The sequence below is a fragment of the Portunus trituberculatus genome, chromosome 31, assembly GCF_017591435.1.
Source record: "Portunus trituberculatus isolate SZX2019 chromosome 31, ASM1759143v1, whole genome shotgun sequence".
NCBI classification, from domain to species: Eukaryota; Metazoa; Arthropoda; class Malacostraca; order Decapoda; family Portunidae; genus Portunus; species Portunus trituberculatus.
The window spans coordinates 12,363,778-12,381,277 of NC_059285.1; the positions used below are offsets into that span (position 1 = coordinate 12,363,778).

Consider the following 17,500-nt stretch of genomic DNA (forward strand, 5'->3'; position numbering starts at 1 on the left):
GCGTGTCCCCTCTTAGTGTGCAGGCCAGCCAGCTCCACCCACACCAACCTACCACCAATGGGAAGTGTGGAGTAACCCTCGCTAACACCTTCAGAGTCTCCTCCTTACCAGCAACATTCACCACACTATCTCACCACAAACCATGCAGGAACACTGACCACACCGCCTCACCACAAACCAGAGACATTCACCACTCCGCCTCACCACAAACCAGGGACATTCACCACACCGCCTCACCACCTGACCACAAGATCAGTACACACCTCATAACTGGCTCATGTGTGAAGGTCGATAGTTTGACGAGGAGAGTAATATAACTGACATATACTAATTCACAAACCATTTTATTTTCCTGATTTATTATACTTGTTTTGTTAATCTTCGCTTATGTATTTGTTATTCTAAAAAGACATATCAGTGCACACACACACACACACACACACACACACACACACACACACACACACACACACACACACACACACACACACACACAGAATGAAAATAAAATAATTATAATGATTTGATGTTAAAATTTTGATAAGTGATTAGTTAGAAGTGGGAATAGTTTACCTAGCCGTGGGGAAACATAAGCAAGTTAACACACACACATACACACACGCACGCACACACACACACACACACACACGGCCCGGTAGCTCAGTGGTTAGAGCGCTGGCTTCACAAGCCAGAGGACCGGGGTTCGATTCCCCGGCCGGGTGGAGATATTTGGGTGTGTCTCCTTTGACGTGTAGCCCCTGTTCACCTAGCAGTGAGTAGGTACGGGATGTAAATCGAGGAGTTGTGACCTTGTTGTCCCGGTGTGTGGTGTGTGCCTGGTCTCAGGCCTATCCGAAGATCGGAAATAATGAGCTCTGAGCTCGTTCCGTAGGGTAACGTCTGGCTGCCTCGTCAGAGACTGCAGCAGATCAAACAGTGAATTACACACACACACACACACACACCAGTAATTTTCATGCTACACATCAGCTAAACATGGGACCCACACCCCGCTGAGAACTTTTTTTTTTTTATACCATGTGGGCTTTTCACGGAAATTTATGGGCTAAAGGGGGTACTTTTTGGGGTACCACCTATCTCAAAGCCCACCCGCTAGGAAACCGTTGCCCCGAGAGAGGAAGCCCAACCTACTCTCGGACCGTGGACAGGATCCGAACCCGTGTGCTTAGAGACCCCGCGGACCCCAAAGCACGCATGGTTCCACTGTACTATTTGGCCAGTGTAAAGCCGTGTGCCCTTGTAACATACATCCAAATGCTATGTATTGTATAGCTTGTAAATGTGAGAGAGAGAGAGAGAGAGAGAGAGAGAGAGAGAGAGAGAGAGAGAGAGAGAGAGAGAGAGAGAGAGAGAGAAAGGGGAGCGTATGGTATGCTGATGGTAATAAATCTGTATGTGCTCAAAAACATCCTATTACTACACCTGCTGTAATAATGATAACATCACTACCATCACCACCACCACCACCACCATCACCACCAACAACAACAATAACAACGCGGTAATCAGTGAGGAGTTCGTGGGTCGTTAACTGAAAGGGAGTGTGGGGAGTGGGGAGTGGGAATGGGAGATACTGGGGCGCGTCACTCACTCCCACGCTCTCACTCCCACGTAGAATTAATAAAGGGGGAAGACAGCGGCTGTGTGTGTGTGTGTGTGTGTGTGTGTGTGTGTGTGTGTGTGTGTGTGTGCCACTCGAGTAACGCTATTTTATGAGGTTTTCTTTCCATTTTCTGCTCTACAACTGTGTCTGGCTTGCTGAAAGAGAGAGAGAGAGAGAGAGAGAGAGAGAGAGAGAGAGAGAGAGAGAGAGAGAGAGAGAGAGACCCCTTGACTTCTGCAGGAGAGAAACGCCGTGGCTACACTTGAATGATAACGTCTTGAGTAAGCATTGTTTTGGGGTGGGATTCTGACCTCAGCCTATTAGAACCCAGCCCGCAAATGAAAGCAAAAGCGTTATTGTAATACGTATTATCAAATGTTCGTCTTCCTGTAAAAAATCACACTAAGATCCATTTCACTAATAAGGCAGTGATGCAGAGATCAGTGAGGCAAAAAAGTGTCTTTCGTCCCAAATCGAAGACAGAATGGTGAAATTCTGCAATACAAAATCTGTCGGGAAGAAAAGGCTAGGCTATACACCTCAGCGCTGCACCAAACATTACACACATACCTTCTGCACGAGACTCGGAGACAGAAGGAACACGCTACTGATCACGTAAGCAAGGTCTTCATGTGGTCACTGTGACGCAACACTGACAGAGGATGGCTGGGATGCTCCTTGCGTTAGTACGTAAGTCAGTACGTACTGTGGTGGCACGACTCAGGAGCCAAGTGGGTTAATCAGTCTCCCGTACTCATTTTTTGTGCTTTTGTTCTCAATGACAAGTCTTCTGATCTCTTTAGAATTTGCTCTCTATTTCTAAGGAGATCGTCAGCAGCAAACCCTGTAGCTTTCCGAATTCACTTTTGCCATTTTCCTGTTTATAAGATCGTCAGCTGACCAGGGTTTAATTAATGAGAGAACACGCCCATGCACCACAGTGTGAGGCGCAGGTTAACCACTCGGATACGAAACAGACTGGTGAGAATCAAGATATTCTGAGTTTAATGGCGGAGTTGAGTTTCCTTGATTACTGAAGCAACGTCCGCAACTATGACTGAGTGTGTTGCTGAGAAACAAGACCACAAAACGAAACCGTAAACCAGCCAGCATCAGAGGTGGCGTTGCGAAGCCCGATCCTTCCGACCTACAACCAGAACCCAGAATATGTATATATAAATCATGTTTGATAACTTTATATTTCAAAGAGAAACAGTATCATGGAATTACTTCTCAAATAGAATGGATTGCAATCTCCCCGCCGTGTCTCGATTATGCCAACAGGCTCTATGATGGAGTCACCGTGGTTCGCAAAGGTGTTTTCATGAAGAGGGGTAATCTAACATGGATTCAAGCACCATCAGTGTTAAAGACGCTCGTGATAACCCGACTCATCATTATGAGGTGTCTTTATCGATTATCCCAATTGGCTCTTACATAAAGCGGAGATTACCGTGGTTCACAAGTCTCGGCGTGACTTAAATGGCTAATGAACAAGAAGTTAAACACCATCAGAGTGTAAAACTCGGGAGAACCCCATGTAATCATTACCTGGACTTGGCAGGTTGACAAACATAAATTTCTCCGTAGATGTCAATCTCTTTATCGATGGCTCAGGGAGGTGATAAAAGAATAACATCAGCAGGAGTCCGAACACTGCCAGTAGCCTTGAGCACAGGCGAGGCGAGGGAAGGAGCGTCACTGTACTGTACCTGTGGTTTCCTTACACGCTCATCGCCCGCACAGCCTCCCGTCTCTGGCCATGGAACACTTCACACAAGTTGTATACTCTTTTCCATTGAAGATCGCCGCATTGACGCAATACATGCAGGAAAAATCTAATCAATAGATTAAATAAAGCTTGTTTTCCTATTATCGCCACGCCAGTAGCAAAGCTACGCCATGTCTCCCCCTGTCCCGCACCTCCTGCTCCGCCACTATTGTCTTCTTTCCGCCACAGTCACAGGTCACAGGGCCTCGTTGTTTGTTGTATACCTATTGTGTGGATTTTCTCTACCTACATATTTTGTATTTGTTAATGTTAAACTGCATTCGCCATCTGCCTGTTCATTCGTTCATCTTATCTAAATCTGCCTGCAAGACGAATAATCTACCTATCTTCGTGTCATCTGCATTTTTACTAATATCACTGCTAATTCCACTACCTAAATCATTAATATGTATTTGAGATAGCAAGGGCTCTAAAGCTGATCCCTGTGGCACCTCACTAATTACTTGGTCCCACTGAAAATTAAAGTCGTTTACTACAACTCTCCAAGACTTGATTCAGCCTAATATTTTCCCCTCTATCCCGTGCATTCTAACCTTTTTCGTGAGTCTGATGCGGTACCTTATCAAATGCTTTACTAAAATCTAGGTATAGGATGTCTTAACTATAAATGATGCGTTGTTGGCCGGTGTCCCGCTGCACTGGTGTACCGCACCGCCACTGCATTCACAAAGTTTTAGTTACAATGACAATACGTTTTTTTCTATGATTGTAGTGACATTTTAACATTTCTACATTACTGATAGAAGAAACATTTTTGAAAATCTTTCTCATAAAAGGAAAGCACTTGAGAATATTGTACTAGTTATAGTGAGACTTGTTAAATAGAGAGTGAGAGACCTAACCTAACCTAACCTATCCTATCCTAACCTATCCTAACCTAACCTAACCTAACCTAACCTATCCTATCCTAACCTATCCTATCCTAACCTAACCTATCCTAACCTATCCTAGCCTAGCCTAACCTAACCTAACCTATCCAACCCTAACCTAACCTAGAGACTATGAGTGTGTCACTAGCCACCACCTCAAGGTCTGATGGTGACCTGTGTGGCGGTGACAGTGTGGTATAGCTTGTGGTGACCCTCCATGAGTGGTGGTCGGTGTGGTGTGTTGTGGTGGTGTTCCGTGGCAGTAGACTCAGAACCACTCCAGGGTCACGTGGTGCATAACTAAGATGAAGGCCATGGCCTGCGCACACCGCAGCAGGCTGTTCACTAGGCCTCTGCCACCCCGCGGGATGTCCTTCCCCTGCTTGGAGAGGGACAGAATGGAAGGCTGCAAGACATCAGAGGACCTCCCGCGGGGCTCTCCTCTCCTGTGGCGGAGCCGGGCCTGGGGAGCGACCCACCTCTCACCATCCCCGAGGTCACGGTGTACGACCTCGGGAGTCTCGCCAGTCTGAGGAACAAGTTCCCTTTCCTGAGAAGACTGGCTTTGGGGAGCGGCCCACCTCTGGCCTTCCCCGAGGTCATGGTGCACGACTTCTTGTGTCAGGCTGGCCACAGTCTCGTCAGCCTGAGAAATGCGTTCCCGCTCCTGCCGGGGCTGGGCCTGGGGAGCGTCCCACCTCCGGCCATCCTCAAGGTTCATCAGTGTGACCTTGGGGGTGAGGACACAGTACGTGACCTCGGTGATCATGCTGGGTCCGGAGTTCGTGTAAACAGCAAATGGAGGCAGGATGAGCTGGATTTCACCAGCCTGGGGGGGCAGGCTGGCGTGCTGCTCAGTTTCTGCTGGTTCCTGCTTGTCCTCCTTGGTTGTCCGTGGCTCGTCCAGGAGCCTTCCGCTGCAGAATACGGCGACAGGGGCTTGGTCTTGGGCCCGGCTAGCGCCGCCTGCTGCATCCCCAGCTTTCAGGCTGAAAAACAGCGCAGAGCGGCGCCCGATCCTGTTTGTTTTGAGTCCTGCCAGCAGGTCAGCCAGCGGGATCTCACGGCGGGCCACAAGAGTCTCTCCCGCCAGGATGTCCACCCTGACGGGCGTGGCACCGTCCTTCTTGGCGACCTTCCCAACGGCCACCAAGGTCCTGCGGGCAGACAGGTGCTGGCCTGCCCCGTCCCCCGCGCTGGGGAAGCTGAAGTTCCCCAGCAGGCGCCGGCCACCTTTCCCCCTGCTGCGGGGCAGACAGAGGGTGAGGCGGTCGGCGCCGCCACACTGGCCCACCACCTCCAGGTGGGCACACACTTTGAGAGTGCTGCACTGCTGCCCCATTGCTCCAATCAATTTATCTTCTTATTTTTCTTTCTTCACTTTGATATAGATTTAAATGTTTCTTCGGAGCAGTTTTGTCAAAATATGTTGAAATAAGATGGCGGCTCAACCGCCGCTGCCGTCACTCATTCACTTACTCACTCACCGTTTCACATACTTACTGAGAGAAGAACACTGAACAGTAGCAGCAGTAGCAACAGCAGTGGCAACAGCAGCAATAATGGAAGTAGTTTTAGTAGGAAAGAGAGAGAGAGAGAGAGAGAGAGAGAGAGAGAGAGAGAGAGAGAGAGAGAGAGATAAGGTTTAAATGTTCTTTTTCTTCATTCTGTATTCCGAAATGTGTCTAGTTAATTCAGAGCATACTTCGATATACTCAAATGCATTGTTTTCTGCATCTAGTAACTCTAAAATGTGTCTGTTTTACTTTCTTTCACTATATGGTGTCTTCTACCGCATTTGGTTTTGTAGATTTTTTTTTCCGTCCATGTATAAAAAGTTGAAGTAATAAGATCGCTGTGAGCCAGTCAAATTTAGTGAGCAAACAATTAAACTGTCACTTGGTAGCCACGCACCGCCTTCTGTGAACCGTTTACCACTGCTTCTCATTATCATACCATTGCGTAATACAAATATCATATAAACACACAGATAAATTGATAAGTGTATCTACACACACACACACACACACACACACACACGTCCGGTAGCTCAGTGGTTAGAGCGCTGGCTTCATAAGCCAGAGGACCGGGGTTCGATTCCCCGGCCGGGTGGAGATATTTGGGTGTCTTTCCTTTCACGTGTAGCCCCTGTTCACCTAGCAGTGAGTAGGTACGGGATGTAAATCGAGGAGTTCTGACCTTGTTGTCCCGGTGTGTGATGTGTGCCTGGTCTCAGGCCTATCCAAAGATCGGAAATAATGAGCTCTGAGCTCGCTCCGTAGGGTAACGTCTGGCTGTCTCGTCAGAGACTGCAGCAGATCAAACAAACAAACACACACAGAACTTTAGTAGTCACATAACAGTGCATCACAGCAAACATTCACCATTGCTCATTTTGTTTGCCTGACAGCTGTCTCACCACGCCCCTTTCCTTCTTGGAACTGGAGAAAACGTCAGTCATAACTTTTCTGCTTTGTCAAAACTGTTGGCGGGAAGACAAGCATACAGCATTATGTGTATTGGTCAGGCATGGGCAGAAAGAATGCCGCTCCTTCCTGAAGTCATTGCTGTGTGTGTCTGCATCATTCTACTCTGTTACCAGGTTTCAGGGGTTGCAGTAATTGTTCTCACATCCATCCTTCTCCTTCTCACATTGCATATTCCTTTAGTTACTTCATTACTGCTATTTCACGGGCAAATTACACTTTACCAGGCTTAAACATCTAATGAATAAAACATGTTCATCAATGTTTACTTTTATTGTTCCCAACTACTGCTATTGTAATTCACTCTTGGTGTTTGGCTATTCATTGATGATATTTCAACATTGCTAAACAAGGAATATCATACAAGTACATTTTCAGCACAAATTCATATAGAACTACACTCTATTCATCTCACTTCCTGCCATTCACAGCAATGAACCGCTCTGGGTTACAGCTACTCTGGGTACTGTATTGTACAATGGACTGATACTTGACAAGCCATCACAGCTGCACATGTCTGCTGCTGCCTGCCCCTGCCAGGCACAACCCTAACTCAACAACTGTTGGTCCCAATGCATATTCACTTAATTGTATCTTACCACTGTATAATATACCTTTCAATAATTATATGCGTGCACACACACACACACACACACACACACACACACACACACACACACACACACACACACACACACGAGCACGCGCACGCAAATGAAGACAACCCGTATTTGACACAGCATTACTGTGGCAGCATATCTATAGGAATGGATGAGAGGACACAGACAGTGTTGCACTGCACCACTGCAACACAACACTTGCCAGCCACACCTCACACATTCAGTAAACAAGCTGGGAATGGTTGAAAAAATAAGTAAATAAATGTTTTGCAAATTGCTTCATCCAATGACAAGTATTTTGTGAACAACAATATTATCCTACAGTTCCATAAACTAACGAAATAAATAGGAGATAAATATACTAAATATCTAACATAATAAATAGAAGATGAATGTAATAAATATCTAATAAATGAGTTAATAGATATAATGCCTCACAGACACTAAATTTTCAGCCGTCAAATGAGAAAACTAAGGACAAAACTCACAATTAACCAGCTTGCAGCCTTCCTTTGTGGAGTAACTGTCCTTTATGTACCACCAGGATCAACAAACACTGCACATAACATGAGGATCAACACCTTAGGGTATATAAATGTACTGTAGTATATCGTGATGTACTGTAGAAAATTTAAATGCAAAGCACACCAAGTATGCACATCAAAGAAATAAATATAACGACAACAACAACAACAACAACAACAACAACATTTAACAATAAACTTTGCAATATAAAACAACTTTCCATCTGGATTAAGTTTCACTGTTTGTATGAGATTCACAGACATCAAGCGTATCTTTGAATATTGACAGCTTATACCTCCAGAGTAGACCAATCAGTAACATGGAGGGGAGCAATGGTAGCATTCTTAGAATAAGGAAGACTGATGGAATGATGAATGGTGAAGCAAGCAGTGAGAGGCACACTGTTCCTCACCACTGCCTGTGCTTCACTCCTCGTCAGTGCAAAGAAAGAAGAGGGGAGTGATGAGGGTACTGTGCATCAGTGCCGGCTGTGCTGTATTCCCTGTCAATAAGGTGATGAAAGCAGTGGAAGCATGGAATGAGGAATGAGGAGAGAAGCAGTCATCCCTCCTGGCTGTATCTCCATCTTTCAGTGATTAGTTAAGTCAGGTCAGTGGAAGCATGGAATGAAAAGTGCCATTCATCACTGTCAGGAATACACTATTCTGGAACACTTCTGCACTGCTCTAGTTGAAGGGACAAGAGTTTTGAAGAGTGTCTTTAAGGTTTTGGTGGCAAATCAATATTTGTACATTATGAACAAAACAAACAAAGTCAAGAACTGAGCTCATCATCTCTGTGACCTTTGAAAACTGTCACGATGATTGAGAGAGAAAAGTGTTTCTGAATATGGATCTTAGTGGTATCTACTCTTCGTCACTAAATAAGATGCCAATGGTAGAGGGAGCAGAGCGAGGCAAGAACCACTCACCATCACAGCAGATATAACTCAGCTGCCTATGACGAGTTGTTTCCTGGTAAGTGATGGTGTACGAGTATTATTGCTAGCAGTAAGATGATAGTGCCTGTTGTACAAACAATGCTGACACCAGGACTATGCTTGTGAAGGGAACATGCAAAACATTAAACACTGACCTTCATGGAACTTTAAACTTCATCAACACCTCTCCATCTCAAGCAGGTAACATTTAAAGAGCAGCAGCATTACAGACCCTTCGACCTCCAACACTGCCTTCATGGAACCCTCAACTTCATCAATGTCTCCATCTCAACAATAGCATCAGACACCCTTCAACATCACCTATGCCTCCCCAATAAGTAATACATTATATGAATCTTGTCACTACAGAGAACATTCACACTCTCCATGGACCCATGAAAAGCCACAGTAGGCCAGCAGAGCACAAGGGTATCACATTATTCATTACACTGACACAACAGGAATGTTTCACCACAGCACTACACAGCCTCGTTTCTTCTCTTTTCCTTTTGCTATTTCCCTAATCCTAGTTATGGAATGGTGCCATAGAAGTGTCTTCTCCACTTGTCCCTCATGTTTCTCCTCTGCCTTCCAGCAAGAGAGCAACACATTCCCCATACCAGCACCACAACACCCACCCCTTCACTCAGCCATCCTACAATAATACTCTCTCCACTTCCTCAGGTAGCTTGGTTTATGTACGTATACAACTCACATCAATAACACTACAGCCAACAACGACAGGTGAAATGTGACCTACAAAGGAGTCATTATCTTAAAAAACAGCTCATAAAGAGAAAATATGTAAATTCATATTAACTATAAATAATATGTTGTATATTCTTATATTCAATGTATAACTCTGAGATCAATATTTGAGTTTCTTGATTATGTATCCAAAGTCTGCACCTGAAAATCAGAATAAGTGTCATAATCATTTCTTCTGTAACTTTTTATATCTAAAAATGAGACATCTGTAAATTGCAATCTGTTTTTACATACATTGCCTGTCTCTATCCAATCAATTCCAACCACCTGTCCTCTCTCTCTCTCTCTTTCTCTCTCACCCATTAGTCAGTCTTCTTGGTGGTGGTGGTGGTGGTAGCTGCCACAGGAGGTGAGGGTGCCACTGCTTCCCTCAGCTTGTCTGGCACCTCAGAGAAGACCAGAGTGCCGCCAAACACAAGTGCTGTGCCCAGCCAGTGAGTGACAGTGAAGGGGTTGCAGAAGTATGCGATGGAGAAGAGAAGAGAAAGAAACTTGCGTAGAGTGAGCACCAGCGTGACGGTGAGGGAGGTGCACTCTGAGGTGAGCCGGAACACAGAGCTGATGCACACAAACCTGCCGGAGACACTAGCGTCAGGAGGAAACACGAGTGTGGTGAGGGTGACAGGAGTGACAGGAGGTGCAGGGAGTGAGGCACCAGGAGGTGAAGTGATGGGAGATCTGACTTGAGATGCTCCCTATAATGAATGAACTGTCCTAAGATTGAGTGTGTCCACTGATCCTTCATGGTGGCTTCAGTACAGCGGGTGGCACTTACTGTGTGAGGGTGTTGCCCAGGAGATAGAGCCACATGTGAGGAATGGCTGACAACACTGGTACAGAGGCCAGAGAGGGCAGGGGGGTGGAGGAGGTGAACCTCTGGGCATGGTCTGCTATGCTGCCCACTGTCAGCAGGAAGCCAGGAAGGGAGAGTGCGTGCTGTGTGGAGGAAGTGGAGGAGATGCAACTTGATATAACTGAGGAAAATGGAGAAGACTGCAAAGAGCCATCAGGCCTACACATGGAGCCCTGTATGAAGCATTTGATTATTTCCACTTGCCAACCAAATTCCCACAAACCACAATTCCTCACCATGACATGCAAGCATAACTGAAGGCATAATATGACATCACACAAGTCACCTGTTTCTTCCCTCATACTGGCAAAGGTGATGTAATATGGAATCATGGAACTAAGCACTACATTACAAGCACTTCACTACCATCTAGTTGTAGGTGAAAGGTACACAGCTAATAAATTTCCAGGAAAATCTGTGAAGTAAACAGCATGTATGTCCCAATACCTTCACAAATACATGTACTTAAAATGACAGTTCACACTGAAGGAAAGTGAAGAACAGCCTAGACAAGGCATCTACATCATTATTCAGAGAGAGCTGCACTGCTCCTCATTCCTCTCTATGCCTTGTCTCCTGATAAGAACAAACATGCAGAGGAAGGAGTACCCAATTTCCTCACTCTGTCCTTATTAGTTGCCTCTTCAAGCCCAAAGCAGGTACAGTGACATGTAGCCTGTGACATAGTGACAGGAAATAGTGCTGTTTCACTCATAACCCAGAGCATAGCCACCCATGGCTGCTGGTTACCTCTCACAACACTGGGTAGAACAAAGACACAGCCTGATGTGACAATGAGGTGCAGTGGTGGTGCTTCACTCACAATATAGAACAGAGCCTCCCACGGGTGCTTGCCATAGCGGGCATACAAACACTCCTGGAAGATGCCCATTCTGGCTGATAGGAACAGAGCAAAGGTCAGCAAGGCAATGCCTCCCAGCCAGGTCATCAAACTGGGCACCACGACTCCACTGTCCTCACCACTGCCTCCGTCACTACTTCCTCCTCCTCCACCTTCATACTGTAAGGTAAAGATACAAATCCATTTTGCCAGAAATATTACAAAACAGTCTATATGTTGTGTATGTTCATTACTTCTGCACATGTGACTATTTTTCTATCTTTCTATACACCAGGACAGGAATCTCACAATGCACACTCTTAGCTTTGTTGGTGAGAGGTGAAAAGGTAGCCTTACATACTGATGACAGTACTTTTAGTGCCAGTAAGTGAAAGTACATGTATGTATGGATATTGTAGGCATCAGTAGCTCTATATCACAGTGCAGATAACTTGAGCCATGAGGCAAAACACATGAATCATCAAGTATATTAGAAAGTACTGACACCAATGACAGATTGAATGAAGGAGGGGAGATGCCCTGACATCACCATCATGCGGTGTCACCACCAGATGATAAATGCAACCAAAACTGGCTAGGCAAAAAAAAGTTCAAAACAAGTAAAACAGTAAGGGTTAAAACATACTAAGACACAAAAAATGGCAAGAATTAAAAGGAAGATGAAATAAAGGAAAATACATTTTAACACACACACACACACACACACACATGACATACTGTCAAGTAGATTGGAATTGCAAGACTATATGATAGTGGAGAAGCCTGATATCGTGTGTTTGACTGAGACAAAATTGCATGAAAAAACAAAGATAAATTTGGATAATAAATATAATATATGGAGAAAAGATAGGGAGAGTAAAGGTGGAGGAGGAGTTATGATTATGACGAAGAAAGAAAGAAATGTGGATAAGGTTTGGTATGGGAAGAACAATGCAGAAGTGATAAGCATAAGGATAAAAAGTGATGGAAAAGAATTAATAATCATGGTGACCTATGTACCTCCTAAAACAAATTCTTGGACATTAAGGGAATACGACAATATGATCAAGGATACTTTACAGAGTTTGGAAAGTGTATTATCTGGAAAAGAAAGGTGATACTAGTAGGAGATTTTAATTGTAAGGAGGTGGATTGGGAAAATCTAGTAAGTGGTGTTGGAGAGGAAGCATGGGAGAGAGATTTCTTAATCTAATGATGGAAAATATGATGGAACAGAGGGTGAAGGAAAATACTAGATATAGAGGAGATGATGAACCGGCTAGACTGGATTTGGTGTTAACAAGAGAAGTGTACCTATGTGGAGATATACAATACAAGTGTCCTTTGGGAAAGAGTGATCATGTGGTTATGGAAATGCAGATAGCAACAACACAGCGAAGGAAGGACGAGACATACAGGAGTGGTAGATTGAATTATAGAAAGATGGACACAGAAAGTTTGAAAAATTATTTCAGAAAATTAGATTGGGAGGAGATGTTACAAATCAGAGAAGTGCAAAAGAAATATGAGATTTTTATGAAATATTATAAAGAAGGAGTTATGAAATTTGTACCAAAGTATAAACCAAGAGAGGAAGGAAGAAAGGATTGGTTTAATGCAACTTGTGTTAAGGCTAAGGAAAAGAGAGATGTGGCTTGGAAAAGATGGAAAAGAGCAGGAATATACTAAATAAGGAGAATTATAGAGTGGCAAGAAATGAGTATGTGAGGGTAAGGAGGAGGAAGAAAGAAAATTTGAAAAGATATTGTAGACAAGAGTAAGGAACATCCAAAATTGTTTTACAGGTTCATAAATGGTAAACTTAAAAGAGAGAGTCCATTGAAAGATTAAAAGGAGAGCAAGGGATAGTAGATGACCCTAAGAATATAGCGGAATTGCTAAATAATAGGTTTCAGCAAGTATTTACTAAAGAAACAATGTTTGTAAAGCCTCAGAATGTACAAGGAAATGTGCACATGGATGACATTAAGATACCTAAAAGGAGTTATATAAAATGTTGGAGGAACTTAAAGATGATAAAGCGATGGGACCAGATGAAGTTTCAGGAAAATTATTGAAGGAGTGTAGAGAAGAATTGATTGATCCATTATATGATATTATAAGGTGCTCATTAGAAACAGGGAAGTACCAGTAGAGTGGAAGAGAGCTGAAGTGGTGCCCATTTATAAGGGAGGCAGTAAGGAAGAGCCTCTTAACTATAGACCTGTGTCTCTAACAAGTGTGGTCGGTAAGATTTGTGAGAGGGTGATAAAGAAATATTGGATACGGTTCCTGGAGGATCATAAGTTATTATCGGATCATCAATTTGGCTTCAGGAAAGGGAGGTCATGTGTAACAAATCTACTGAGCTTTTATTCAAGAGTGGTTGACAAAATACAGAGAGAGAGGGATGGATGGACTGTGTATATTTGGATTTAAAGAAAGCTTTTGACAAGGTACCTCACAGAGACTGTTATGGAAAGTAGAGATTTATGGAGGACTGAAAGGAAAAGTGTTAAAGTGGATGGAAAACTACTTGAGATGGAGGGAGATGAGAACGGTAATAAGGGATGCAAAGTCGGACTGGTTGGTGGTGGAGAGTGGAGTCCCACAAGGCTCAGTGCTGGCACCAATACTTTTCCTGGTATATATAATGACATGCCAGAGGGAGTAAACAGTTATATTAATTTGTTTGCGGATGATGCGAAGTTGTGTAGGTGTGTGAAGAGTGAAGAAGATTGTGAAATTTTACAGGCAGACCTGGATAAGATTTGGGAGTGGAGCAAGAGGTGGCAAATGGAATTTAATCTGAGCAAAAGTCATGTGATGGAGATGGGAAGAGTGGAAGACGGCCAAGAGGGTCATATAAGATGGGTGAAGAAGTAGTGTTGAAAAAGGTGGAAAAGGAAAAGGATTTGGGAGTGATAATACAAGACCATGGGCAGTTTGAGGCTCATATTGATAAGATGTTTGGAGAAACGTATAATTTGATAAAAATATTGGATTAGCCTTCCATTATATGGATAAAGATATGATGAAGAAATTAATTAGTATGGTAATTAGACCAAGATTGGAATATGCTGGAGTGGTTTGGTCCCCTTATAAAAAGAAGCATATAAGGAAGTTGGAGAGATTGCAGAGAATGGCAACAAAAATGGTTCCGGAATTGGCAGAAATGACCTATGAGGAGAGATTAAAAGAAATGAATTTGCCTACCTTGGAACAAAGAAGAGAAAGAGGAGATTTAATACAGGTTTATAAACTGTTGAATGGACTGGATGAAGTGGATAATGAGCAAATGATGTTGAGAGAGGAAAACTTAAATAGAACTACAAGATCGCATAGTAAAAAGATAGCCAAGGGAATATGCTTGAAGGATGTGAAAAAATATAGTTTCCCACAAAGATGTGTGGAGGTGTGGAATGGTTTGAGTGAGGAGGTGGTGTCAGCAAGGAGTGTGCATAGTTTTAAAGGAAAGTTGGATGTGTGTAGATATGGAGACGGGGCCACACGAGTATGATACCCAGGCCCTGTAAAATTACAACTAGGTGAATACAACTAGGTGAATACACACACACCAGGGTCTGGGCAGACGCGTAGGTACACACGAGGGTGCCGAGGGTGATCATGCCCACACTGAGACACTTGGAGGGTGAGTAACGGCGGCCAAGCACCACCACTGCCATCACCATGTTGGCAATGAGGCCTCCCTGCACACACACACAATGCTGGATATCAGTTACTGTCACCAGTACTCTTACTAAGAACATATGATTAAGTGAAGCTGCTAGAAGTCATCAGGCCTACATGTGGCAGTCCATACTGCTATTACTTCTACTTGTACACTAGTAAGAGATTTTCTGGTCTTCCTAACTAAAAGAGTATGCAAATAAATGTCTTTTGTCCTGATTTGCAAACGTGAAACTGACATTCTTTCTTTTCTTCATGTGACAAGAAATCTGACTGGCCAAGGAAACAAATAGTAGGAGAAAAATCCTCAATTTGCCATTCCCTCCAAAAAAAAGTGTTCACTACAGAAAGTGTTTCATTTAGAAAATATAAATCTCACAACACCAAGCCCAGAAACATGATCTACTTATAAGCATTTTCAAAGTAATGCAGTTTATATAGTATCCCCCTCAGTCACTGGCAGTATTCAAGCAACCTTCCTAACCTGACCTGTACTTCCCCACACCCCTCATCCCTTACTCCTTGCCCCTTCTGCTGTCATTACCCCTAACCATAACTTCCCCAGCACCTTCTCTCTTTTGTTTCCATCCTTCCATCCTCCTCCTTTCCTTTTCCCTTACTTCCTCAGTCTTAATATTTACTCCTTCTCCCTCCTCTGCACCTTATTCCCTATGGTCCTCCTCCTGCCTCTTATCCCTTCTCTCCTATCTATCCATCCCTCCCTCCCTCCCTCCCTCCTCCTCCTCCTCCTCCTCCTCCCTGACAACTCACACTGCGGAATATCATATGGAGCGGCATAGAGATTTTGAATGCAAATGCCAGGTTGTTGCAGACGTTGACCACAAAGAACAGCACCACCAGCACCATGTAGTCCCTGTGAATGGTGTTGGCAGTGAGCAGTGGTGGTATTAAAACATAAAAGCATAAGACTAATACTATTAACTAGGTAGCCTACCTATTTCCACCTATCATCCTCATCCTTGAATTTGTCTAATCTACATATTTTCAAGGCTCCCTAATGATGCAGCACTAACAAGCTGATTAATGAGTCCATCTACAACTCTATTTGAGATCCAATTCCTTGCTAGATGACCACACCTGATGGGGACAACATTCTTCTTGGTGCCCAGCTGTGTGGTGAACAGGAAGCCATAAAGAGCGATGAAGACAAACTGGGCACAGGTGATGATGTTCCCACTGCCTGGCTCCTCCCTGCAGAATGTTACCTTAGTTAATTCCAAATATACTTTCATTACCTATCTTAATTATGCTGTAATATTTCAAGACACTTCTCAAATTTTGGTAATACTTTTCTGATTATACTCCTTAGAGACTGGCACCTGCAGTGGGTCTTTTGTTTTTTTTTTGTTTTTTTCTTTGTTGCTGTACATCAAAACCTTCTTACATTGCAAGAACAAAAATGTGTCTAATGTGAGAACAAACAAGATGGAGACAGAACAGGGAGTGATGCTCTGGTGCCACTGCCATTCCAGTCCCGGAGAATTAATGTGAGGTGACATAAAGGTAAACAGAATTAATATATGCTAGATGACAGTACTCACTTGACCAGAAGCTCCAGGAACACCACATTGGTGCAACACCCGACAAACACCAGCACGATGGCAGATGTTGCTCCCATGATGCTTCTGCAACACATCCATGTTTCATTTATCTCCAAACACTCACAGGAAGGAAACCCGATGTATAAGTACATACTATATAGAAATCAGTACAATATTACAGTCTTCTATGAATGTTAAGCCTGCAGTTACACAGCTGAGATGCAAGACACTTCCATTACAATGTAGACCACACCAGCAACAGTGTTACTTCTCTCAACACCCCACCACTGTGCAACCTCAGAGTGCCACCTACCTACTATGTCACTTTACCTTAGAATGCCACCCAATGTGTCACCATACCACAGAATGCCATCCAATGGGTCTCTATAGGTCAGAGTGCTACCTAATGTCAACCACACATCAGTGCCACCCAACATATCACTATACGTCAGAGCAATTAACAAAATGTAACTTTACCTCGAGGAAGCAGCAGTCCTGGCACACAATCTTACAGTGCCGCGTGCTGGGGTGTCAGTGCCAGTGTGCAGTACAAGCAAACACTGTGCATCAGTATCCCAGGCAAGGCGACAGCTACTGCCCGGTGTGGTACACACTCCTACGTGGCGGCATTGGTGCACACTAATTACATCACATACCAATGGACTGAACACACCACCGCCTGATGGAGTCTCACCTGTGGCCGCCTCCTCACCACCCAGACTCAGGTCATGCCGCCTCACGCTGCTGCAGTGCTGCTGCTGCTGCCTGCCCCTGATGTCCAGTGCTGTCACGTCTCGCGCAGAATCTCCACAACTGAATTTAATACCCATCAATACTTAACATAAGTTAAAATGCATATGTATATTGATAAAATACACCATAATCACCCTGGTGTTGAACGTCAAGCTTCCAGGGTCAACACACTGCAGG

General features: G+C 44.1%; 1 protein-coding gene and 1 non-coding gene across 16 annotated transcripts in view; one reads left to right on the forward strand and one right to left on the reverse strand.

Moving 5' to 3' along the window:
- The first annotated feature begins 6,324 nt into the window (after positions 1 to 6,324).
- Positions 6,325 to 6,398, forward strand: Trnam-cau. The gene has a single exon. It is a non-coding gene; the product is annotated as a tRNA-Met (tRNA).
- Positions 6,399 to 7,028: 630 nt separating this feature from the next.
- LOC123511534 (UDP-xylose and UDP-N-acetylglucosamine transporter-like) overlaps positions 7,029 to 17,500 on the reverse strand; it is a 10,657-nt gene continuing 185 nt past the window's right edge. Inside the window, exons 1-9 of one of the 15 annotated variants that reach the window (XR_006676860.1) lie at positions 17,048 to 17,500; positions 16,571 to 16,654; positions 16,107 to 16,220; positions 15,780 to 15,882; positions 14,897 to 15,028; positions 11,228 to 11,498; positions 10,400 to 10,560; positions 9,924 to 10,197; positions 7,029 to 9,765 (exon numbers count right to left, since the gene is read on the reverse strand). The exon at positions 17,048 to 17,500 is cut by the window's right edge and continues 183 nt beyond it. Coding sequence is in view for 14 of the 15 variants with exons in the window: in XM_045267514.1 (XP_045123449.1) it covers positions 9,927 to 10,197; positions 10,400 to 10,560; positions 11,301 to 11,498; positions 14,897 to 15,028; positions 15,780 to 15,882; positions 16,107 to 16,220; positions 16,571 to 16,654; positions 17,048 to 17,400 (1,416 nt within the window). In the remaining variant the exon portion in view is untranslated. Of the gene's footprint in view, positions 10,198 to 10,399; positions 10,561 to 11,227; positions 11,499 to 14,896; positions 15,029 to 15,779; positions 15,883 to 16,106; positions 16,221 to 16,570 lie in introns of all 15 variants that reach the window. The other 14 variants (XM_045267514.1, XM_045267526.1, XM_045267520.1 and 11 more) reach the window with 14 other exon arrangements.